This window comes from Myotis daubentonii, chromosome 11 (assembly GCF_963259705.1).
Source record: "Myotis daubentonii chromosome 11, mMyoDau2.1, whole genome shotgun sequence".
Classification (NCBI taxonomy): domain Eukaryota; kingdom Metazoa; phylum Chordata; class Mammalia; order Chiroptera; family Vespertilionidae; genus Myotis; species Myotis daubentonii.
This window is the reverse complement of record NC_081850.1, coordinates 52444428-52469064: the sequence shown is the minus strand read 5'-3', so window position 1 is coordinate 52469064 and position 24637 is coordinate 52444428. Positions and strand designations below refer to the sequence as shown.

General features: G+C 49.4%; 2 protein-coding genes across 8 annotated transcripts; both read left to right on the top strand.

The window, feature by feature from the left end:
- Positions 1–4041: 4041 nt before the first annotated feature.
- PIGO (phosphatidylinositol glycan anchor biosynthesis class O) lies at positions 4042–13210 on the top strand. 5 transcript variants are annotated; one of them, XM_059657235.1, is made up of 11 exons: positions 4042–4128; positions 4856–5399; positions 5975–6118; positions 6249–6372; positions 6677–6836; positions 7030–7209; positions 7465–8986; positions 9556–9762; positions 9975–10192; positions 10786–10856; positions 11000–13210. In XM_059657235.1, exons 2-11 carry the CDS (start codon positions 4889–4891, stop codon positions 11127–11129), a joined length of 3267 nt encoding a protein of 1088 aa, XP_059513218.1. In that variant the 5' UTR covers positions 4042–4128; positions 4856–4888; the 3' UTR covers positions 11130–13210. The 5 variants fall into 5 exon arrangements, with proteins under 5 accessions (XP_059513218.1, XP_059513219.1, XP_059513217.1 ...); XM_059657234.1 differs by having other exon boundaries at positions 4089–4488; XM_059657232.1 differs by having other exon boundaries at positions 4089–5399.
- A 3600-nt stretch (positions 13211–16810) lies between these two features.
- Positions 16811–23863, top strand: FANCG (FA complementation group G). 3 transcript variants are annotated; one of them, XM_059657240.1, is made up of 15 exons: positions 16815–17773; positions 17870–17981; positions 18172–18262; positions 18693–18824; positions 19046–19248; positions 20180–20315; positions 20461–20591; positions 20688–20834; positions 20967–21118; positions 21637–21703; positions 21950–22239; positions 22372–22418; positions 22614–22769; positions 23197–23320; positions 23477–23863. In XM_059657240.1, exons 2-15 carry the CDS (start codon positions 17886–17888, stop codon positions 23580–23582), a joined length of 1878 nt encoding a protein of 625 aa, XP_059513223.1. In that variant the 5' UTR covers positions 16815–17773; positions 17870–17885; the 3' UTR covers positions 23583–23863. The 3 variants fall into 3 exon arrangements, with proteins under 3 accessions (XP_059513225.1, XP_059513223.1, XP_059513224.1); XM_059657241.1 differs by having other exon boundaries at positions 17860–17981; XM_059657242.1 differs by lacking the exon at positions 18693–18824 and having other exon boundaries at positions 16811–17981.
- Positions 23864–24637: the final 774 nt, after the last annotated feature.

The window sequence follows — 24637 nt, the reverse complement described above, 5'->3', positions numbered from 1 at the left end:
AGCTGGGGTTTGGGGCTAGAATATGCCAAGGCCCGCAGCTCCGGAGAAATTGGAACATTCAGAGTAATTTGCTGTGGCTCAGAGATGGGCTGTTAGGGGGATGTGACTATATGGAAAGGTCCAAATCACAGAGTCCTGAAGAGTTTGGACTTTACCCTTCAGGTAGGGGGTAGGAGAGCCCATGAAGGGTTTTTCCCACTTCCCATGAAGAACTTGAAGATTCAGGTAACTACCTTAGTGTTTTAGATAATAGCTGTTTTGCTGCATTATGGACGGGATTTGAAGGAGAAATGGGAAGCTGGACAGACTAAGAAGGCTGCTTCAGTGATCCCTGAGAGGGTATTGAGGCCTAAACATCAGGATGGAGGTGGAGGGATAACTGGACACATTTCTGAATTAGAATTTATTCATTTATCCATTTGGTAACTATTGAACCCCGACTATATGCCAGACACCAAGGATATAGTAATGAAGAAAAAAAAATTCTCTGATCTCAATGAGCTTACATTCTATTTGGAAGGAACAAACCATTAATAAGATGTATAGTATTTCAGATGCTGGTGAGTTGTGCTAAGGAAGGGAAGGAAGATGGGGAGTTAGGGGGTGGGGCCTGTAATTTTAAATAGAGGGTTCCAGGAAGCCTCACTGATGTTACATTTGCATTTAGACGTGGAGATGAGAGGAATCTGGGAGTGAATTTGGGCATCTGGGAAGAAAGCTGACGAAATTGATTGCAAAAGCCCTGAGGCAGAGCATCTCTGTCTTATAACTGGAAGAGCAAAGGAGCTATAGTAGATGGACCGAATTAAGGAAACAGAAGTGACTCCTAGATGAATCAGGGAAGTGGGGAGCTGGTGTGTAGACATGTAGGGCCACTACAAGAAGTTAGGTTCTACTCTGGTATGAAAAACCAGAGAGAGATGTTTGGCTTTTAACAGTAGTTTTACTGCGATGTAATTCACATACAATACAATTCACCCACTGAAAGTGTAAATTCAGCCAAAACTGGTTTGGCTCAGTGGATAGAGCGTCGGCCTGTGGACTGAGGGGTCCCGGGTTCGATTCCGGTCAAGGGCATGTACCTGGGTTGCGGGCACATCTCCAGTAGGAGATGTGCAGGAGGCGGCTGATCGATGTTTCTCTCTCATCGATGTTTCTAACTCTCTATCTCTCTCCCTTCCTCTCTGTAAAAAATCAATAAAATATATTTAAAAAAAAAAAAAGAAAGTCTAAATTCAGTAATTTGCAGCATATTCAGAGTTTTACAGCCACCACAGTTTTAAAACATTTTCACTACTGCTCCCTCATCCCCACCCTGCCACAAAAACCCTGTACCCATTAGCAGCCACTCTCCTCTCTCCCAGCCCTAGGCAACCACTAGTCACTTTCTATCTCTCTAGATTTAGATATTTATATAAATGGAATAATGTAATATGTCATTTTGTGATTGGCTTCTTTCACATAATGTTTTTTTTTAGGCTAAACAATATTACATTATATAGATATACCATATTTTATCCATTCATTAGTGAAGGCTATATGGGTAGGTTTCACCTTTTATGGATAATGCTGCTGTGAACATTAATGTGCACGTTTTTGTTTGGATATATGTTTTCATTTCCCTTAGGTGTATACATAGGAGTGGAATTGCTGGATCTATGTTTAACTTTTTGAAGAATTGCTAGACTACTTTCCATCCCAACAGCAGTATATGAGGGTTCAGATTTCTCCACATCCACGCCAATATTTGCTATTTGTCTTTTTTTTAAAAAATATATTTTATTGATTTTTTACAGAGCGGAAGGGAGAGAAATAGAGAGTTAGAAACATCGATGAGAGAAACATCGATCAGCTGCCTCCTGCACACTCCCTACTGGGGATGTGCCCGCAACCCAGGTACATGCCCTTGACCGGAATCAAACCTGGGAAATTTCAGTCCACAGGCTGACGCTCTATCTACTGAGCCAAACCGGTTTCGGCTGCTATTTGTCTTTTTTATTATAAACATCCTAGTGGTTATAATATACTAGAGGCCCGGTGCACAAAAATTTGTGCACTCGGGGGGAAGAGGGGATCCCTCAGCCTGGCCTGTGCCCTCTCGCAGTCTGGGACCCCTGGGAGATAACGCCCTGCTGGCTTAGGCCTGCTCCCGGATGGCAGGGGGCAGGCCCAATCCCTAGGTGCAGCCCCTGGTCTGGCTCAGAGCAGGGCCGATTGGGGTGTTGCGGCGCCACCCCCTGTCACGCACAGAGCAGGGCCCATCAGGGGGTTGGGGAGCTCCCCCCTGTCACGCACAGAGCAGGGCCCATCAGGGGGTTGAGGAGCTCCCCCCTGTCACTCAGAGAGTAGGGCCGATAGGGGAGTTGGGGCACCGCCCCCTGTCACACACAGAGCAGGGCTGATCAGGGGGTTGGGACGCCGCCACTGTCACACTCAGGGCAGGGCTGATGGGGAGGTTATGGCTCTACCCCATCACACACAGAGCAGGGCCCGTGGGGGGGGGGGGTTGTGGCACCGCCCTCTATCACCCACAGAGCAGGGCCGATCAGGGGGTTGGGGCGCTGCCACTCTCACACTCAAGGCAGGGCCGATGGGGAGGTTATGGCTCTACCCTGTCACACACAGAGCAAGGCCCGTGGCGGGGGGGGGGGGGGCGGGTTGGGGCGCCGCACCCTGTCACACACAGAGCCGCAGGGCAATCAGAGGTTGGAGAGCTCCCCCGTATCAGGCACAGAACAGGGCTGATCAGGAAGTTGGGGAGCCTTCCCCTGTCACAAACAGAGCAGGGTGGATAGGGAGGTTGTGGCCCTGCCCCCTGTCACACACAGAGCCACAGGGCGATCAGGGGGTTTGGGCGCTGCCCCCTGTCACGCTGATCCCGGTGCTGGGAGGCATATTACCCTTTTACTATATAGGATAGAGGCCTGGTGCATGGGTGGGGCTGGCTGGTTTGCCCTGAAGGGTGTCCTGAATCAGGGTGGGGGTCCCCACTAGGGTGCCTGGCCAGCCTGGGTGAGGGGATGATGGCTGTTTGCAGCTGGTCACACACCCTTCAGGGTGGGGGTCCCCACTGGGGTGTCTGGCCAGTCTGGGTGAGGGGCTGAGGGCTGTTTTCAGGCTGGCGGGTGACGGAAGCTCCCAACCGCTCCTTTTTTCTTTTCTTTTTTTTTTTTTTTTTTAATTCTGGGCCAGCTTTAGCTCTGAGGCTCCAGCTCTTAGGCCTCCGTTGCTGAAAGTAGGTGTCTGGTTTGTTTCGGTTCAAAACAATGTATAACTCCAGCTCTGACTCCAGCTCTGAGATCCCAGCTCGCTGAAAGCTGGTTTCTGGGTTTTTTTTAGCTTCTATATTTGTTAAAATGTTTCAAACTGCAGGCTCAGAGGCGGGCAAGGCAGGCGGGGAACTTTGGAGTCCTCCGTCACTGAAGCAAGCAAGCCTCATGTTAGTTTCAAGCTGCCTGGCTGCTGACCGCCATCTTGGCTGACAGTTAATTTGCATATCGCCCTGATTAGCCAATGGGAAGGGTAGCGGTCGTACGCCAATTACCATGTTTCTCTTTTATTAGATAGGATATCTCTAGTATTTCCCTGATGGCTAATGCTGAACAGCTTTTCATGTATTTATTGGTCATTCATATATTTTTGGAGAAATGTGTATTCAGATCCTTAGCTCATTTTTAGATGGTATTATTTGCCTTTTATTGAGTTGTAAGATTCAGTGAGAGACTTGGAGAGGGGGAATAATAAAATCTATCAGTTGGAGTCAGCTAAGGGAAACGGGGAAAGCAAATACCAGATATACCTATTTTACAGATGAGGTAACATCCAATAATGACAGTGAGTGGAGGATCTAGGGTTTAAGCGGTTTGACTCAGAGACCTAGCTCTTAGTCTTAACCAAGAATGGACAGCGGTTCCCTGAAGTTGCCTAACTTTGTTTCTTGTACCCAATTCTAAATTACTACAATCTCACATCAAACTCTTCCTCTTGCCAGCCCTGCGCTCCTTGCCGAACTTGCTCGCAGGCGCCGGCAGATGGCGATGTGGCCCCGCGGGCCGCTCTGTTCGGCGCGCGCACCTCTGTGGTATCAAGACCCAGGCGCCTCCGATGCACTTCCGGGCGCCGTTCAAGGTGAGCTAGGGGCTCCGAGGCCCTCTCCTCGAAGAAAGGGAACTTTCCCACCAGCTCGCAGCCTAGGTGCCCAGGACTGGGGTTAGGCTGCCCAGGCGGAGGCCGAGTAACCACCAGAGGACGCAGAGCCGTTCGGACGACTGGATTCCCGGCGAGGCCCAACCGCCTCTATACCCCACCGGCTCTGCCCCGCGGCCCCGAGGAGGTCGCGCCGCGGTCCGGCGATCCTGGGTTTCCGGAAGCGGCTGTGACTGCTCCCCTGCGTCCCCTCGGCCCCGCCAGGCGGCGCCGTCAGCCTGTCCCGCAGGCTTCCCCTGAGGCTGCGAGCCCTGACCACCCAGGGGTGTTGAGGTGGGCGAGGTGAGGTGGAGAAGCGGGCTGTCCGCGAGCAGGCTACCACTTGGAATAAGTCCCCCCTCGTGGACTGCTTTTCGTCACTAGTGTCTCCTGGAGTCCGTGTGCGAGTTCCTGCGCCCCGCTCCCAAAGATCCTGATTCAGGAGGTCTGGGGTGGGGGCCAGGGAATCAACATTTTAAAATAGCCACTCCAGGTTGGTGCGCAGCCTGCAGACCCCACCGTCAGAAACACTGGTGCCCCTGGTGGAGAGGAACAGTGCCCTGGGCTGGCTATGGAACTGCTTTATCTTCAGCAAGGCTCCCAAGAGGAAGTGATTCTAGCTGGGCGTTCATTGAGGCACCAGAATACCCCATGGTTCTCTGCCCCACAGTGATGCACTCTCTGCCCGGCCGCCGCCACGAGGATGCAGAAGATCTCCGTGCTGCTCTTCCTGGTCTGGGTCTGCTTCCTCTTCTACGCTGGCATTGCCCTCTTCACCAGTGGTTTCCTGCTCACCCGTTTGGAGCTCACCAACCATAGCAGCTGCCAAGAGCCCCCAGGCCCTGGGCCTCTGCCATGGAGGAGCCAAGGGGAGCCCGGGGCCTGCTGGATGGCTGCCCGATTCTCCCGGGTTGTGTTGGTGCTGATAGATGCTCTGAGATTTGACTTCGCCCAGCCACAGAGCTCACACGTTCCTGGGGAGCCTTCCGTCTCCCTGCCCTTCCTGGGCAAATTGGGCTCCTTGCAGAGGATCCTGGAGATTCAACCCCACCATGCCAGGCTCTACCAGTCTAAGGCTGATCCTCCCACTACGACCATGCAGCGCCTGAAGGCCCTCACCACGGGCTCACTGCCTACCTTTATTGATGCTGGCAGTAACTTTGCCAGCTACGCCATAGTGGAAGACAATCTCATTAAGCAGCTCACCAGTGCAGGTCAGTCTAGGCCTCTTTGGAGGCTAGAAGTACTTTGACAGGTTTCTTCTTTAGAAGAACTTCAGGTGTCTAGCTGCATGCTTGACATTGCTGGGGGGGGGGGGGGGGGGAGAGAAAGAGGCCAGGTTCCTGAATGCAGGGGCACAAGTCTAGGCTTTGCCCTTCTGAAGTTCCTAATGTGCATGGGGTATGGTTTTACTTTTGGGGCACTCTCAGTAAAGGAGCAGGAGAGAGACGAAGAGGCGAAGATGTGGATCTGGACAGTGTCACAAGTTGTCCATTCATTGACTTGGAAAATGCAAGACACATCCAGGAAAAACAGCAGCCGAGATAGCCAGAGACTGAGAACTAGCAGAGCTTTTTGTAGGAACAAGGAGTGAGAGGTCTGGGTGGAGTATGGTTATCAGGAAAAGTTTCCTAGCAGAAAATTAGACTTTGAAGGATAAAAGAATTGCTGGATGGGATTTCTTTGCCTTAAAGTACAGGGTTGGGATTTCTGATGGGGTTTTAAAGGGCCTCCTCTCCTCTTTTCCCCTGCCCTGTTCAGGCTGTGACCCACTCTCATGCCCCTGCAGGAAGGCGTGTGGTCTTCATGGGAGATGATACCTGGAAAGATCTTTTTCCTGGAGCTTTCTCCCAAGCTTTCTTCTTCTCCTCCTTCAATGTCAGAGACCTACACACAGTGGACAATGGCATCATGGAACATCTCTACCCAACCAGTGAGCATAGGGCCAGAGGCAGGCCTAAGTTTGGGGGCTGGGAGGGCTGCTTCAGTCCTCAGATTCTGAGCCTGCCTGGGTTTGAGGAGTGGGCCGTAGTCCCCTGTGCTCAGTCTTCTCCCCTTCACAGTGGACAGTGGTGAATGGGATGTGCTGATTGCTCACTTCCTGGGTGTGGATCACTGTGGTCACAAGCACGGACCTCACCACCCTGAAATGGCCAAGAAACTTAGCCAAATGGACCAGGTGATCCAGTGAGTGTGGGGTATTGGCTGGGAGATTGGGTTTGTGTCTGATAATCTCAGGATAAATGGTCCCAAGAGGAAAAGTCCTTACCTTGGAGCCTCTTTCCTGGTTGGATCTGTCTTCTCTAGGCCATTTTCTGAAGCTAGCGGTCTCATCCATCTTGAGTAGTTTAGTGTGTGGCTTTGGGCAATAGGGTTATTACTGAAGAGGTATCTCTCTAGGCCCTAATAATGGAAATTATGGCTGGGGTTAATGGGCCCCTGAGAAAAATCTTTATCCATCCTTACCTCCTGACACATTCTTGGCCCCCAGGGGAATTGTCGAACGTCTGGAGAATGACACACTGCTGGTGGTGATTGGGGACCATGGGATGACCAAGAGTGGGGACCATGGAGGGGACAGTGAGCTGGAGATCTCGGCCGCACTTTTTCTGTACAGTCCCACAGCTCTCTTCCTGCGGGCCCCACCAGAGGTGAGGCCTGAGTTGTGCTTTGGTTTCCAGGTTGTCAACCCTTGTCATGATAATAGCCTCTATTTTAGGCCTCAAGTTGATGACCTCTTGGCATTCCCCATTCTCATTTCCTACCTGCACCCTTATGTCTCCCATCCCAAACACTGACCTCAGCTCTGTGGTGAGCCTATTGACCCCCGTCCCTCTCCTCTAGGAGCCAGAGGTAGTTCCTCAAATCAGCCTTGTGCCGACGCTGGCCCTGCTACTGGGCCTGCCCATCCCGTTTGGGAACATCGGGGAGGTGATGGCTGAGCTGTTCTCAGCGGTTGAAGACTCCCAGCCTCATTCCTCTGCTCTGGCCCAAGCTACAGCTCTCTATCTCAATGCCCAGCAGGTAAGTAATGGGCTGGGTTTCCAGGTTACAGAGCTAGGACAGACATGGGAAAAGCATAATGACCCGCTCTTGTCCTCTGTTTAGTCTTAATCTCACCTTCCATAGCCATGTCCTCCTTCCATTATCCTTCCCTTCCCCCCTGTCCTGGACAGAGTTTGGGTCCCTGATTTCTAGGTACCCTTTTTGGTAATACCTGTCTTTGCCTCTGTCCCAACATCTGATCTGTGCCCCTTGGCCTCTGACCTTTTCTGCCAGGTATTTCGATTTCTTCACACCTACTCAGCTGCTGCACAGGATCTCCAAGTTGAGGAGTTTCATCGGCTGAATAACCTCTTCTCCAAGGCCTCTGCTGACTACCTACGGCTTCTGCAGAGCCCCCAGGGGGCCGAAGCAGCACTACAGACTGTGATTACTGAGCTGCAGGAGTTCCTGCGGGGAGTTCGGGCCATGTGCATTGAGTCCTGGGCTCGGTTTTCTCTGGTCCGCATGGCAGGGGGTGCTGCTCTTTTGGCTGCTGCCTGCTTTCTCTGCCTGCTGATAGCCCAGTGGGCAACATCCCCAGGCTTTCACCTCCGCCCTCTCCTCCTAATACCCGTGGCCTGGGGTCTGGCTGGGGTTGGAGTGTGTGCTGGCCTTCTGGCAACTACTGAGCTGAAGCTGGATCCCGTGGTTCTAGGCGCTGTGGCTGCAATGGGTTCAGTCCTGCATATTCTGTGGAAAGCCTGGGCTGGCTGGGGGTCCAAGAGGCCTCTTGCAGCCTTGCTTCCCATTCCCAGGCCTGTTCTGTTACTTCTGCTCATTCGCTTTGCTGCTTTCTTCTCTGATAGCTTCGTTGTAGCCGAGGCCAGGGCCACCCGCTTCCTTTTGGGCTCACTTATCTTGCTCCTGGTTGCCCAGCTTCACTGGGAGGGCAAGCTACTGCCGCCTAAGCTACTCACAATACCCCGCTTTTCGGCCCCAACAGGCCCCTCACGGCACAAGGGAACGCATGCCCTGGGGCTTGGAGTTGGGTTGCTTTTGTGTATAAGGCTAGCTGGGCTTTTTCATCGCTGCCCTGAAGAGACACCTGCTTGCCACTCCTCTCCCTGGCTGAGTCCCCTGGCGTCCATGGTGGGTGGTCGAGCTAAAAATTTGTGGTATGGAGCTTGTGTGGGGGCCCTGGTGGCCCTGTTAGCTGCTGTGCGCCTGTGGCTTCGCCGCTACGGTAATCTCAAGAGCCCTGAGCCCCCTGTGCTCTTTGTGCGCTGGGGGCTGCCCCTAATGGTCCTGGGCACTGCTGCCTACTGGGCATTGTCATCGGGAGCAGATGAAGCACCCCCACGTCTCCGAGCCCTGGTTACTGGTGCATCAGTTGTGCTGCCCAGGGCTGTTGCAGGGTTGGCTGCTTCAGGGCTCTTGCTGTTGCTCTGGAGGCCTGTGACGGTGCTGGCAAAGGCTACGATGGGTGCTCCAAGGATGAGGACTGTCCTCACTCCCTTCTCAGGCCCCCCCACTTCTCAGGCCGACCTGGATTATGTGGTTCCTCAAATCTACCGACATATGCAGGAGGAGATCCGGGGCCGGCTGGAGAGAACGAAATCTCAGGGTCCCCTGACTGTGGCCGCCTATCAGTTGGGGAGTGTCTACTCAGCTGCTATGGTCACGGCCCTCACCCTCTTGGCCTTCCCACTTCTGCTATTGCACGCAGAGCGCATCAGCCTTGTGTTCCTGCTTCTGTTTCTGCAGAGCTTCCTTCTCCTGCATCTGCTTGCTGCTGGGATACCCATCACTACCTCTGGTAAATACATATCTCAGCGCTGATGAATCCAAGGACAGTAGGGATATGAGTTTGTTTTCAGGCTGTTGTTGCTCCTCAGGTTTTTCACCTTGACACAGGATCTCCTGCCTCACACAGTTGGGAGGGTCTTTGTGATGTTCTCTCTCGTATCTGCTGTAGCCAAGCTAATTGATTCCTACCATTAGCTCTGGGGGCCAGCAAGGTTCATGAAGGAGGGAGACAGGAGTACTGTGAGACTCATTCTTAAGGAAATGCTGCATCCTCATGAGTGCGTTTTCTGATTTTCCAGTCATGGGAGAGGTGAATTATCCGTATATAATGTCATAGTGAGCAGTGTGTATATGAGGGAGAAAAGAAACTGACCACAGAGGGGTTCAGATTAGAGTAATGGGGTTTTGTGTCTCAGAGGGCAGTAGAATAACAGAATATTGACGATAGGAGGTTGGGGTGATGGGCACGTGTGTGTATGAGAATTAGCATTGAAGTAGTAGTCGTATATGATCGTGGGGCGGTACGCTATGGATTAGGAAATGGGATATGACTATAAAGAGGCCTGTTTCTTTCCCCAGGTCCTTTTACTGTGCCATGGCAGGCAGTCTCTGCTTGGGCCCTCATGGCCACACAGACCTTCTATTCCACGGGTCACCAGCCTGTCTTTCCAACCATCCATTGGCACGCAGCCTTCGTGGGATTCCCAGAGGGTCATGGCTCCTCTACCTGGCTGCCTGCTTTGCTGGTGGGAGCCAACACCTTTGCCTCCCACCTCCTCTTTGCAGGTACCCCCTCACTCCTTTGCTTCCACTGTTTACTCTGGCTTTGCAGAAGGAAAGGAACCCCCTGGATTTGAGTGGGGACATGTAATTTTGTTGGATCTCTGGCACCCCTTGGCCTATGTTAATTGGAGGCTGAGTGAACTAGGGTGGTTGAGGGCCAGGTTGCCTGGACCCTGGGTCCTCCATTGATTCTGCCCTGCCTTCCTCTGAGGCAGTAGGTTGCCCATTGCTCCTGCTCTGGCCCTTCCTGTGTGAGAGCCAAGGGTCCCAGAAGAGGCGGCAGCCCCACGGGAATGAAGCTGAGGCCAGAGTTGGGCCTGAGGAGGAGGAGGAGGAGCCACTGATGGAGATGCGGCTCCGGGATGCCCCTCACCACTTCAATGTAGCACTGCTGCAGCTGGGCCTCAAGTACCTCTTTGTCCTTGGTATTCAGGTGGGTTCAGGGGGGAGACCATGGAATTAGTGACCTTTTCTCCTGTGTGGACATCACATTCCTTCTGGCTTACTTTGCCAAAACCCTGGGAGAGAGCCTTGACTGAGGTACAGATAAGTGAAGTGGTGGCCAAGGTTAGGGAGCTCAAATGGCAGTATTGAAACCTGAACCTGGACTTAGATTGCTTCCTCTCTGCAAGCTGGATGTAGACCCTGTTGTTGCATTTGGGATTACTCCATTGGTGTTCTGACGGGAAAAGCTGAAGTGATGGCCAGGATTCTTTCCCAAGCTGTGGTCATGGAGCCTCCTCCTTTCCTCCAGAGGCAGGGGAGTGATTGTGACGTCTTCCTCCACCTGCGAGGCAGAGCCTGAGTGTTAGCAGCACACATGGATAGTGTTTGCCCAAGATCACCCAGCCAGTCACGGTGGGGCCAGGCGAAGAATTAGATCTCTAAGTGTTTGCCCAAGCCCAGTTTTTTTCCCACTGGCACACCGTACTTCCTACTCGCTCATTCTTCACAGGGGCTACAGCAACTCTGTTTGACTGCTTCCTCCTCCTCTTCCCAAGTAACTTGGCTCCTCTCCTCCCTCAGATTCTGGCCTGTGCTTTGGCAGCCTCCATCCTCCGCAGGCACCTCATGGTCTGGAAGGTGTTCGCCCCCAAGTGAGTGGATTTTGCTTGAGAAGTAGAGGGTGACACTGGGAACAAAGAATGAACACCCGGAGTGGACAGGGTTTTGCCTCAGCAGGGAAAAGGCTCTAGACCTACTCTCAGTGTCCCCTGATATTCTCCACCTTTCTTTGCAGGTTCATTTTTGAGGCCGTGGGCTTCATTGTGAGCAGCGTGGGACTTTTCCTGGGCCTAGCTTTGGTGATGCGAGTGGATGGTGCTGTGAGCTCCTGGTTCCAACAGCTAGTTCTGGCCCAGCAGAGGTAGCCTAGGCTGTGGGTGCTGACTCCTGGCTGTGGGGAGAACTGAAGAACAATCCAGTCTGGCCTGTAAGGTGCTGGATCATCTGCAAGAGAGGCTCAGCCACACCTCTTACCACCATGCAGCCAGGAGCTACTGGCATCTGGGACTTTATTATTTTATAATTAAAAAGCATAGTGGGACTTGATCTTTAACTCCTGTTTCAAATGCATCTTTGGGACTGGGGGTGATCTCCAAAGTGGAATAATATAATGTAAATGAGTGTGTTTGAGATGTGGGGAAGCCCCCACTGTCCTATATGGGCTAGCGGGAGTGTAAGTCACCCTTCCCACCTGGCACAGATGGGATCAGTTCTGCAGAACTGCTGTACCTAAGAACCTTTGGGAAATAGTTGCAGTGGTGTGAATTCACTTCCCCCAGCTCTTCCCAATTCATGCTTTGACTGTTAAAAAAAATGGCTGAAAAGACAAGCCCAGGCATCTTGGAGCACAGAGACTTTCACTGCCTGAGTAGTGCTGTCTCCTGTACTGTGTGCTTCAATCCAGAACACCCTTTGCCTTCACTTCTGTGGAGGCCTCCCTAGTTTCCCAACCAGTGTTGCCTTTTATTAGACCTACTTGCCCAGCTTAAAGCGTTCTACTTTGTCCCATTGATTATTCCTAACTTGATACCAAAACTATGAATCTAATGTTCCTCATATTTATCTCTTGTGTCCTCCATCCACCTCCCTACTCCTGTAGCATGTGGAAATGCTGACATGAAATCCCTGTGGAGATGTTCATCAAAAGAGTGAGGAACAGGCTCTGAGGAGAAGGGTCAGGACTGGGGTTTGAGGTTGGAGAGGACTCGGGACAGGATGAGATAAGACCACTGAAAGAAGAGTGGATGTTAAAACTGGGGGATAACATCTGCCTTTACCTCACAAGGTAAGAAGAGAAACTGAGGAGCAGTGTTTGTGCAGTAAAGGCATTCACTGCTGTAGTAGCTAAAGGAAGAGTCCTAATTATTAATGGCCAACAGTCCTTAGTGCTAATAAAGGTCAAATAGGAAGATGATGAAAAGTGTACTGTTTCACGCAATTAGAGGATAGGACATTACATCCTGGCAGGGATAGACTTAATAATGCAAGGGGAGAAGTTAGGCCCCAGCTAGCCTATAAGATGAATTAGAAAAAGTCCCTTACCCTCCCTCAGTCTGGTGGACACAGCTCCCAGGCATCATTTAGTGAGCAGACAATGCCTTTGTGAAAAGAAATAAAGACCTTTTCTCCATCTCAAGACCCAGGGGAAGGATTTTAGGTACATCCCCGCCTCCTGCTTTTCTTCGTTGGGAGCCCCGTCCCTGAAGCCTAAAGATAATCTGATCTGCCAACCACTGTTTCCTTTTCTCCCAGAATATCTACAAGATTCTTTTAGAGACAGACCTGTTAGCACATTGATTTATACCAGTGGTTCTCAACCTTCTGGCCCTTTAAATACAGTTCCTCATGTTGTGACCCAACCATAAAATTATTTTCGTTGCTACTTCATAACTGTAATGTTGCTACTGTTATGAATTATAATGTAAATATCTGATATGCAGGATGGTCTTAGGCGACCCCTGTGAAAGGGTCGTTGGACCGCCAAAGGGGTCGTGACCCACAGGCTGAGAACCGCTGGTTTATACTATTAAAAATTTGTATCCCTGCCTTTTACTAGACATCAGAGAGCCCCTTCCACACTAATTCATTGTGTTTATTTTAAAAAAGCTTTACAGAGGCACAATTTACCATAACATTTCCCCATTTAAAGTATACAATTTAATGATTTTTAGTATATTCACAGAGTTACACAGCCATCACTACAATCAGTCTTAGAACATTTCACCAACCCACAAAGAAACTAGATACTTTTTCCTATTACCCTCCATGCCTCCCCCTGCACCACCAGCCCTAGGCAACCACTATCCTGACACTTCATAAAAATGTATGGCCTTTTGTGACTAGTTTCTTCCGTTCAGCATAATGTTTTTAAGATGCATCCATATAGTACCATGTATCACTACTTCATTCTTTTTCTCACTTAAAATTCACATAACATAAAATTAACTATTTAAAAGTATACAGCCTGGCCCTAGGCAGTTTGGCTCAGTGGATAGAGTGTCAGCCTGTGGACTGAAGGGTCCCGGGTTTGATTCAGTCAAGGGCATAGGCCCAAGTTGGGGGCTCAATCCCCAGTAGAGAACATGCAGGAGGCAGCCAATCAATGATTCTCATCATTGATGTTTCTATCTCTCCCTCGTCCTCTGAAATCAATAAAAATATATTGAAAAAAATAAAAGTGTACAATTCAGACCTTCCCTTAGGGAAAGGCCGGGGGTCTTATTGTAGTATGCAATTAGACAGACAATGAGCAGAACAAGGACAATGGGCCAGGTACAGAAAGTCACCTAGATGGAGAGCCCCAGGTGCCTAACGAAGGACCTCCCCTAAAATCATCCTTAAAACCCTTAGGATGGAGGACTCCCATGCTTTCCTGCCCACTCCCTGCCCAGGCAGGTTACCTGGCTTTCTCCCAAGCTCCAAGGGCCCTCTTTACCTCCATAACTCATTTCCTAAGCCCATTTCTTCTAGGAATTACTTTTTCTACCTCTGTAATTTACCCAATAAATGTTCTCTTGAAAACAAACAAAAGTGTACAGTTCATTGGCCCTTAGTACATTTACAATGTCTTACCACCACTACTATTTCCAGAATATTTCCATCACCCCCAAAAGAAATCACTTATCCATTAGCAGTCACTTCCAATCCCCTTTGCCCCCAGCCTGTGACAACCACTAATGTGTTTTCTGTTCCTGTGGATTTGCCTATTCTGGATACTTCATATAAATGGATTCATAGAATATGTGGTCTTTCCCGTCTGGTTTCTTTCACTCAGCCTAATGTTTTCAAGGTTCATCTATGTTGCAGTGTGAATCAGTACTTTGTTTTTTATGGTCAATTCCATTGTATGGATATAGCACATTTTGTTTATTCATCTACTGATGGACATTTGGGTTGTTTGCACCTTTTACTTTTATTATTTGTATTATATATATGTATATAATATATATATTACTGATTTCAGAGAGGAAGGGAGAGAGGGAGAAACATCAATGATGACAGAATTATTGATCGACTGTCTCCCACATGCCCCACACTGGGGACTGAGCCCACAACCCGGGCATGTACCCTGACCGGGAATCGACCTCCTGGTTCATAGGTCTACGCTTAACCACTGAGCCACGCAGGCTGAGCAGATCCTTTGTTTTTTAATTGGCTTTTCTTTTTATCATTGAGTTATAAACATTGTTTATATATTCTAGATACAAATCCTGAAAACATTCTATCCATTCTGTGGGTCATCTTTTCATTTTCTTTTTTTAAAAACATATTTTATTGTTTTTTTACAGAGAGGAAGGGAGAGGGATAGAGAGTTAGAAACATCGATCAGCTGCCTCCTGCACACCCCCTACTGGGGATTGCCGCAACTATGGTACATGCCCTTGACTGAAATCGAACCCAGGATGCTTCAGTCCGCAGGCCAACACTCTATCCTCTGAGCCAAACCAGTCAGGGCTCTTTTCATTTTCTTGACAGTGTCCTTTGAAGCACAAAATTTTAAAGTTTTGTTTGTTCATTTGTCTGAAGGAGACTGGCAGCCTTACTATTTAGTTATACTGCTCATTAACCTATTTATATAGCACATAAAAATAAAATTTTAAAGTTTTGATGTTCATTTCATTCTATTTTTTCTTTTGCCATGTTGTTCTCTTCATATCATATATAAAAAACTATTACCAAGTGCTACAATTTAGTTTTAGAAAATTTTCATCACTTCCACAAATTCCCTGTCTTTGTTTACAATCAATCCCCTCCCACTCTTTTTGTCTTTATAATTTATCTTTTCTGGACATTTCATATTAATGGAATGCAATATGTGGTCTTTTGGTTTGGTTTCTTTGACTTAGAATAACGTTGTGAGATTCATCCATATTGGTACATTATCACTTTTTGCCTCTAGTTATTGCTGAGTCATATATTCCATTGCATGGCTATGATCTGATGGACATTTGGATTATTTACAGTTTTTAAAAGCATTGTGAATATGTTTTTAAAAACTGCTGTGAGTGCCCTGGCCGAGGACTGAAAGGTCAGGTTGCAGCATGTACCTTGCTTGCAGGTTCCATCCTGTGCGGGAGGCAATAATAGATGTGCCTCTCTCACATCGATGTTTCTCTCTGTGTCTCTTCCTCCCTTCCACTCTCTAAAAATCAGTGGAAAAAAATATCTATCTTCAGTGAGGATTAACAACAACAACAAAATAAACTGCTATGAGCATTTATTTGCATACACGTCTGTTTTCATTTCTCTTGGGAGGATTTTGTTAATATAAAAACATTCAAACCTATAAGGAATTTTTGTGAGTTTATTGAGCCAAACTGTCTACAGTTGCTAGGAAGCAGAATCTCAATGGATTGGGATAATGCTCTGGAGAATGGTATTTTTTCACCTTGTTTTATACATTACATCAAAGGAGGAGACGTAAGTGGGTTACATGAAATCCATTGGTGATAGATTAGGGAGGCAGGAGAAAGCAAAAGGGGGGGGGACCTCTGGGATTGGATAAAAAGTAAAATGATAGACACATTACTTAGGTGGGATAGTTAGCAGTCAACAACATGATAACAATAACAATGAAGGAATTTGTGGTATCTGTCTTGGAGCCCAGGGTATTTGGTTGTGCCCTGAGGGGTCCAAAAAAAGTTACAAGTTACCCTGACATTTCAATAATATCTTATCGTTGATGCAAAAAGACAATAAGCTCAGTTAAGGTAAAGGTTGACCTCATTAGGGAAGATACAGGCCTAGGAGGTGACTACCCACCATAACTGCTTTTAGTTAAAGTTTAATTTCAGACCATCCTTTGTGGTTACTTTAGGTCTTTGAGTTTGCAAGACCTCCATGCAGACCTTTAAGTTTGTCAGGTTAGCATGTGGCCTCTTCCGTCCACATTTTCTTGGAGTGGAATTGCTAGGTCATATAAGTTTATGATTAACTTTTAAAGAAACTGACAAACTTTTTTTTTTTAAATATATTTTATTGATTTTTTACAGAGAGGAAGGGAGAGAGATAGAGAGCCAGAAACATCGATGAGAGAAACATCGATCAGCTGCCTCTTGCACATCTCCCACTGGGGATGTGCCCACAACCCAGGTACATGCCCTTGACCGGAATCGAACCTGGGACCCTTCAGTCCGCAGGCTGACGCTCCGTCCACTGAGCCAAACTGGTTTCGGCGAAACTAACAAACTTTTCCAAAGTAACTGTACTATTTTAAATTCCCATCTTTAATGTATGATGATTCCAGTTTCTCCATATCTTTGCCAACATTTGGTATTATCTGTATTTTTTATTATAACTATTCTTTGTGTGTATGTACATAATGGTATCTCATGGTTTTAATTTGTATTTCCCTAATGGTTAATGATGTTGAGCATTTTTTTGTGTGCTTCTTAGCTATTCGTGTATCTTTTCTGGTAAGATATCAGTTCATGATTTTTTTTTCTGCCTGCTTTAAAATGCTTCAAGTAAGTCTTTTTATTATTGAGCTTTGAGAGTTACATGTTGTGGATACAAGTCCATTATGAAATATATGGTTTGCAAACTTTTTTTTACCACTTTGTAGTTGTATTTTCTTTCTTTTTAAAAACGTATTTTGATTGATTTCTGAGAGGGAGAGGGAGAGAGAGAGAAACATCAATGATGTGAGAGAATCATTGATCAGCTGCCTCCTGCACGCCCCATACTGGGGATGGAGCCCACAACCCAGGCATGTGTCCTTGACCAAAATCGGACCATGACCTTCTGGTTTATAGATAGCTCAACCACTGAGCCACGTGGGCCGGGCTGTGGTTGAACTTTCTTGACGGTGTCTTTGTCGCATAAGCGTTTTTCATTTTAATGAAGTCCAACCTACCCATTTTGAGTTGATTTTATGTGAGGTAATGGTCGCAGTTGTTTTTTGTTTGTTGCACCCGGATATCCAAGTCTCCTGGCTCCATTTGATGAAAGGATTGGGCAGGTACTATACCTGTGAGCAGCAGCGCAGGCTGTACAAACAGGGCCAGGGCGCGCTGCCAGCAGGCGGACTGCAGGCGGTCGAGCCGACTGTGGTGAGAGTGTTGATGCTCCATGGTGAACAGAAAGAGGATGGCCCGATTTCCCATGGCCTTAGTCTCCTGTCGGCTCCTTTTGGAGACACTTGCTTCCGGGCCGAACTTTTCTAGCTTCTCTCGGCGGTACTACAATTCCCAGAATGCATCGCACGGCCTGCCCTCCGCGGAGGGCGGGGAAACCATAGACCCGGAAGTGTGGCTGCGAGGGAGGCGCTGAGCCCGCGGGCTAGGTTTTCAATATCGATTTCTTAAGGCCTGGGCGCGAGAGTCCAGCTGGTGGAACGGTGAGCGGTAGAACTCCGCTCTGAGACACGCCTCCGGCTCCCGGCCCGCCTCTGCCTTCCTCACTGGCGTGTCCGGATCGTTTGTTTTTCGAGTTTCCCGCGGGGGAGTGTGCCTCGGAGACAACCAACAGCAGCTGAGAGTCTTGCCGGCCCGGCCAACTGCAGGCGAGGGTGAGAGCCGGCGGGGCCGCGAGGAGCGTGCACGGCCCGCCCGCTCGGGTGGGGGCTTCGGTGGGGGCAGGCTTACCCTTTCGCAGCCCTCTCCAGGTCTCCGGGCTCAGCCATGTCCCATCAGACCCCTCTGGGCTCCTCAGTGCCACAAGCCAGCTGCCTGGACCTGTGGAGGGAAAAGAATGACCAGCTAGTTCGACAGGCCAAGGTAACGTGGTTGCTGGGATCTCGCTTTGCAGCCCCAAAATACCAGAAAGAGGGTTTGCTGTGGACTTAGAGGGGGTGAGCTTGACTTCCGCCTAAAGCCAGAGATGACTGGAGAAGGACCTCCCTTGCCACTGCTGCCGGGGTAGAGGAAATGGCTAATTCTCCGTGACGCTACACCCCATGTTTGGCAGGTGGCTCAGGACTTGGGTCTGTCTCCGAGGCGACAGCAGTTGGCTCAAGATGCGCTGGAAGGGCTCAGAGGACTCCTCCATAGTCTGCAGGGTAAGCAGGGTCCTCTCCAGGATGGTCAGTCCAAAACCCGCCCCCCCTCCCCACTCCGGTCCCCGCAACACACACACTCCTGCCCCTCCACAGCCAGAGACCTCTTCACCATTTCTGGGATTGAGGCGATTATTCAGGGTACGGAGGGGGGTGGGAGGGGTGGGGACCTGTTTAAGGCACACACAGGGAGTGGATGTCTTTGTACAAGTGAATCTCCTGCCCCCCACCACCACACACAGCAGCAGCATTTGAAGATGCAGTTCCCAGAATGGTCTAATCTGGAGAACTTTTTGCCCTTTCCAAACTCTGTCCAAGGAGTCTTTTCTTTTTTAAAGGGTGCATTCTTTATTGAGGCCATTTGGTTGAGGTGGGGTGTTTAGAGACTCTTTTATGGGGGAGCAGCCTGTGAGACCAGCATTTGTTGCTCTAGGACTCCCTGCAGCTGTTCTTGTTCTCCCCTTGGAATTGACGGTCATCTGCAACTTCATTACCCTGAGGGCAAGCCTGGCCCAGGGTTTCACTGAGGACCAAGCACAGGATATCCAAAGGGGCCTAGAGAGAGGTGAGGGCCAGAGAATGTCTCCCATGCCCCTGCCAGCCTCAGTCTGGGTTTAAGTCCTTGCAAAGGGGATGGGAGGAGCAACATAATCTGCCACCTCCATGAAGAGAGATGCCCTTCTCTGATCTTCCATGTGCTCCTCAGACCAGGAACACCAGAGATGAGGTCCTATCTCAGCTGTGTGTGTGTGTGTGTGTGTGTGTGTGTGTGTGTGTACTCTATAGTGCTGGAGACCCAGAAACAAGTGGGGCCCAGGCTAGAATGTGGGCTCAGGGGCCTGTGGAACTCCGTCCTCCATGCTTCCTCCCTTCTGCCGGAGCTGCTCCCTGCCCTTCACCACCTGGCTGGCCTGCAGGCTGCCCTTTGGCTGAGCACTGACCATCTTGGGGACCTGACCTTGCTGCTGCAGACCCTGAATGGCAGCCAGGTAATTTGGGAAGTGACCTGGATCTAAGGGATTTTTCCCTACAGGCCCCAGCTGTAGTAGGATCATTTTGTGCTGGAAAGGCTGCTAGGTTCTCTCAAGGAATCTTAGGTGACCTTCCTCTGGTTGGTCGCTCGTTGGAGAGATTATCTTGGAAGCATTTTAAAAGTAGTTTATGTCCTGCAAGGTAGCTCAGTTGGTTGGAGCGGCATCCTGATGCACCAAGGTTGCGGGTTTATTCCCCGGTCAGGGCACGTGCAAGAGTCAGCCAATAAATGCATAAATGGGCGGAAAAACAAATTGATGTTTCTCTCTCTCTCTCTCTCTCTCTCTCTCCCTCTCCCTCTCCCTCTCCCTCTCTTTCTAAAAAATCAATAAAAAAATACACTTAATAATCTTGGGTGGTGGTAGGGTTCTCATGTCCTTGCAGAAGTCACTTCCCAGTCTATCTTTTTTTTTTTTTTTAATATATTTTATTGATTTTTTACAGAGAGGAAGGGAGAGAGATAGAGAGTCAGAAACATCGATGAGAGAGAAACATCGATCAGCCGCCTCCTGCACATCCCCCACTGGGGATGTGCCCGCAACCCAGGTACATGCCCTTGACCGGAATCGAACCTGGGACCCTTCAGTCCGCAGGCCAACGCTCTATCCACTGAGCCAAACCGGTTTTGGCCCCAGTCTATCTTTTCATCAATAATTCAAACATGGTCCTTGCCCCGTGTCCTCATGGGCTTATCCTGAGTGAGGAGGTACTCCAGAATAGATGATCATTGGTTTTTCTTCCTCCCTTCATCCTTTCCCCACAGCTATCTCTTAGAATTGGGGGAACAGGAATCAGAAGGACCCTTGAATTCAAGGGCCAGCCAGGGTAGACTGAAATAGAAAAAGAAATAGTTACAGACTTGGATCCTCTTCGGTTCTTCTCTCCCAGAATGGGTCCTCTGAGGATCTGCTGCTCCATCTAAAAACTTGGAGCCCCCCAGCTAAGGAATCAGATGACCCATTGACCCTGCAGGATGCCCAAGGCTTGAGGGATGTCCTTCTGACAGCATTTGCCTATCGCCAAGGTCAGCAGTCTCACTCATTCCTTCCTCCCCATTCCCCATCTTAAGGGGTTTCTAGCCTCATGACTTTCCTGTCATGTTCTATTTATAAGTCTGTTTAATTCACGTCTTATGGGCCTCTCTAAGCTCACACCCTGATTGCTCTCAGGCCTCCAGGAGCTGATCGTAGGAAACCTGCCCAGGGCACTGAGCAGCCTGCATGAAGCAGCCTCAGGTCTATGCCCACGGCCTGTGTTGGTCCAGGTGTACACAGCGTTGGGGACCTGTCTCCGAAAGATGGTAAAGAAAGTGCTAGGGTGGGTTGGGGAAACCATGGGTGATATGGACAGCTTTTTTCTTTGTGAGGGTGGCTGAGGCTTGCGTCTTCTCCTCTAGGGCAATCCACAGAGAGCTCTGCTCTACTTGATTGCAGCCCTGAAGGGGGGATTAATCTGTGGTCCCCCGCTTCTGGAGGCCTCTAGGCTGTATCAGCAACTGGGGAACACAGCAGCAGAGCTGGAGAGTCTGGAGCTTCTGGTTGAGGTAAGGAACTATTCCAGTTGAAGATATGGGGCTTGCTGGGGTGCTCCTGTGAGGCAATAAGTCAAGGTATAAGTGGAAGGAAGCATGGCTCCGAAAGATTATAGATATACTTTCTTACTTTGTCTCTTTCAGGCCTTGAGTGTCACTCCTAGCTCTGAAGTCCCCCATTTTCTTATTGAGGTAGAGCTGCTACTCCCACAACCTGACCCAGCCTCACCCCTTCACTGTGGCACACTGAGCCAGGTCAAACACCTGCTAGCAAGCCGATGTCTACAGACGGGAAGGTGAGGTCCTGCCTTGCTCACACGAGCTCCTCTTCCCACTTCTGATACCTCTGTTTCTGTTCTTGTGAGTCAGAGGGATGAATGAATTAGTGGCAGGATCTAGGTCCCCACTCCTCAACATCCTGCCTTGCCACTGGACCTGAACTCTTCTCCCAGACACTAACCTGTATATTATTAATTTTTAAAAAAATTTGTACAGGTTTATCTTTTTTTTAAAATTCTTTATTGTTGAAAGTTTTACATATGTCTCCTTTTCTCCCCATTGACCTCTCTCTGTCCTCTCCCTTCCCCCAGCATATGCCCCCACCCCTCTATTGTCTGTGTACTAACCTGTATTTTTAAAACTCTGAAGTGTCCTCCCAAATCCATTCTGTAAGTAGGGTATATCCATACTGAGTCAAGGTTGGAGCCACAAGACCACCCATTCCCCAGGACCCTGAGCATCCCTCCCTTAGCTAGGAGTCTTTGGAGGTCTCTGCAAGGATCTAATGTAAGGCTCGTGGGTTATGACTCCTCAGGACAGAGGATGCAGTAGAGCATTATTTGGACCTCCTGGCCCTGTTGTTGGATGGCTGGGAGCCAAAGGTGAGTATGTCTTCAAGGTTCTCTATAGTTGGGGTGGGGAAAGAGTTGGAGTCTTCTTTGGAATAGAGCAGGATTTCTGTTTTGTGTTTTTTCCTCTGCTGTTCTGTCTGTCCAGTCTAGGGGGTAGAGGGGGCAGACCAGGAAGGCTTCCCAGAACAGGGGATCCAGGGCAGCAAGCAATGGGTGGCTTCCATGTGGTACCAGAGGTTGGGGGTGGTGGCTCACTGGATCTTTCTCCCACCCCAGTTTTCTCTACCCCCCGGCCCCCAAGGGCCGTGTATGCCTGAGATATTCTTGGAGGCAGCAGCAGCACTGATCCAGGCAGGCCAAGCTCAGGATGCTTTAACCATATGTGAGGAGCTGCTGAGCCGTACATCATCTCTGCTTCCAAAAATGCCCTGGCTGTGGAAAGATGCCAGAAAAGGAACCAAGGAGTCACCACACTGCCCACCCTGGGTCTCTGCCACCTACCTGCTTCAGGGACAAGCCTGGGTGCAACTAGGGGACCCAAAACAAGCAATTAGTGAATTTAGCCGGTGAGCCCTAGGGGAAGTGTGGAGGGATAATTTTCTGATTGGGACCTGAACTGGTGAGCTCCATTCTTACCTCTTCACCCCAGAGCTTCTGAGCTTGACTCCTCTTTACCCCTGTTCTGTGTCCCACTTCAGGTGCCTTGAGCTGCTCTTCCGGTACATACCTAAGGATAAAGAACAAGGTGATCTAGACTCAGCTTTGCTCTTCCCTCCTGGAAGTGGTGGTAGTGGATATCAGTTCCCTTTACACGTGTCCCAGCCCAACAGGAGATTTAAGAGAAAGAGACTCCGGACACAAGAAGAGATAGAGGGGGACTTGGGTTTTCGTTAGTAACTTTGTGGCTGGTAACTCATTTCTTGACTTTGGGGATCCCCAGGGCCTGCTTCCAACTGTGAACAGGGGTGTATGTCAGATGTGGCACTACAACAGCTTCGGGCAGCTGCCCTGATTAGTCGTGGACTAGAATGGGTGGCCAGTGGCCAGGATACCAAAGCACTACAGGACTTCCTCCTCAGTGTGCAGGTGTGCCCAGGTATGTATATTTGCATGACGTCAGCTATGCATAGATGCACAAGGATGTGAAGGCTCATGAGGGAGGTACTGAGTGATGTTCCTAGATAGGAGGGGTGAATGGGATTGTGCTGTATATAACTAGGGACATACACAGACGTACACAAGACATATACAAGTGTGGATGAAGGCCTTGAAGAGTTCCCAGTCTTCCCAATGTCCTCAGACACAAAGACAATGATGGTGTTGGGCAGGAGTAGAATTCGTTTAGCCCTTTATCCTGGGCAGGCAGTGCTTAGGGGTAGGAATGATTGGGAATAATCTCCTGGTTTAGTATGTGACTGTAGGCAAGACAGTTCCCTGCTTTATGCCTCAGTTTCCCCTTTTATAAAATGATGCCTAAGACTGGGTCAAGTTCTAAGATTCTGTATTCTGGGGTGGGACTACAGGTAATGGAGACGCTTCATTTCACCTGCTTCAGACTCTAAGGAGGCTGGATCGGAGGGATGAGGCCACTGCTCTTTGGCGGAGGCTGGAGGCCCAAACTAAGTTGCCACAGGAGAATGCTACATGGTGAGGTTGAGGCCTGCTGGCTTGGGTCTAGGAGCAGTTGGTGTCCTGGAATCCTTGGGCCTATTGGGGTGGGTGGTGGTGAATGAAAGGGAGGGAGGGGCTGCCCAACCTTCTGCCTATCCTTTACCCTTAGGCCTCACCCTTCTTGCTCTCCAGGTCTCTCCCCCTGTACCTTGAAACCTGTTTGAGCTGGATTCGTCCTCCTGACCGTGAAACCCTTCTTGAAGATTTTCGGACATCTCTGCTGGAGCCTTGTGACTAGTAGCTGCCAAGATGAAAAGAATCTGAGCTGGGGCCCCAGTGGGCCATCTTTCTGTGGGGAGGGCTTTCTGCTTTACCATCCTTGGGGAATGTGTTTGGAGATGACCATTCCTATATAAGTCCAGCTTTTGAAAGGTTGGTGATATGCCTGAAAAAATTTTTGGCCTAGTTATTGCCACCTGGTTCCAGAGACACCTCTCCCCCCAACAAGGCATTGACTTTGCTCATAGCACCTTTCCCCCTGTTTCCCCTTTTCTTGTGTTGAGTAAAATCTCATATCTATCGCTTGTCTGCCTACTACATATACTATACTACATACACAGCTGTCTGGTTCATTTGAGTGCTGGTTGTCTAAGGTGCCATCTCCTAACATCATCTACCTTATGACTTGAGGACTGGGGTAGAAGAAAGGGCTAGAGGAATCCTTACTCAGAAAGCAGACTTTAGCCCTTTCTATTGCCTAAAAGCAAAGCCCCAAGCCACAACATCCTGTGTGAGTTGATAGAATGAGTGGAGGTGGTCTGGAAGGTGGTCTAGGCAGGCCTTCCATGACAAGGGCAGGTATTTGATTCTTAGAGGGGAGAGACGAGCAAACCTGAGTCTCTCAGAGTGACTTCCCACCCCTTCCTTAATCCCAAATTCTAGGAATTTTAGAGTAGACTGCCTCAGTCAAATGTGTCTGAAGGATGAATCAAGTTAACGAGCTACCAAAACTGCCTGTTGAATATAGTCAGGGCTAGCTGGTATTTTGGGCCCAAAGACTTCAACTCAGCATGCAACTTCCTTGTTGCTTTGGGCTCTCTTGAATCTGCTGTGTTCTTTGGTAGCCTTTTGACCTCTCTCTGGACTGGGTGCCCTCCATCCTCAAATCATTAATATTAATACCCAGTGGTAAGAGGAAGAGTGTACCTCCAAGCCCCAAAGAACTGTAGAGCCTCGGGACTAGCGTTAACCAGAGGGTGCAATGACTAAAATAGAGTGGTTTTGAGAGCTGCAGTGCTAGTTAAAAAGGGTCCAGAGTAGGGGTGGCCTGAGTTAGCATTTTGAAGGAGCAAG

What these genes read in the sequence shown, in the direction of transcription:
- PIGO (XM_059657235.1), top strand. Translation starts at nt 4,889, where the DNA reads ATGCAGAAGATCTCCGTGCTGCTCTTCCTGGTCTGGGTCTGCTTCCTC. An exon ending in CAAATGGACCAGGTGATCCA is followed by an intron (nt 6,373 to 6,676) that starts GTGAGTGTGGGG and finishes CTTGGCCCCCAG; the next exon opens with GGGAATTGTCGAACGTCTGG. An exon ending in CTCCCACCTCCTCTTTGCAG is followed by an intron (nt 9,763 to 9,974) that starts GTACCCCCTCAC and finishes CCTCTGAGGCAG; the next exon opens with TAGGTTGCCCATTGCTCCTG.
- FANCG (XM_059657240.1), top strand. Translation starts at nt 17,886, where the DNA reads ATGTCCCATCAGACCCCTCTGGGCTCCTCAGTGCCACAAGCCAGCTGC. An exon ending in CGATGTCTACAGACGGGAAG is followed by an intron (nt 21,119 to 21,636) that starts GTGAGGTCCTGC and finishes ATGACTCCTCAG; the next exon opens with GACAGAGGATGCAGTAGAGC. An exon ending in GCAATTAGTGAATTTAGCCG is followed by an intron (nt 22,240 to 22,371) that starts GTGAGCCCTAGG and finishes GTCCCACTTCAG; the next exon opens with GTGCCTTGAGCTGCTCTTCC.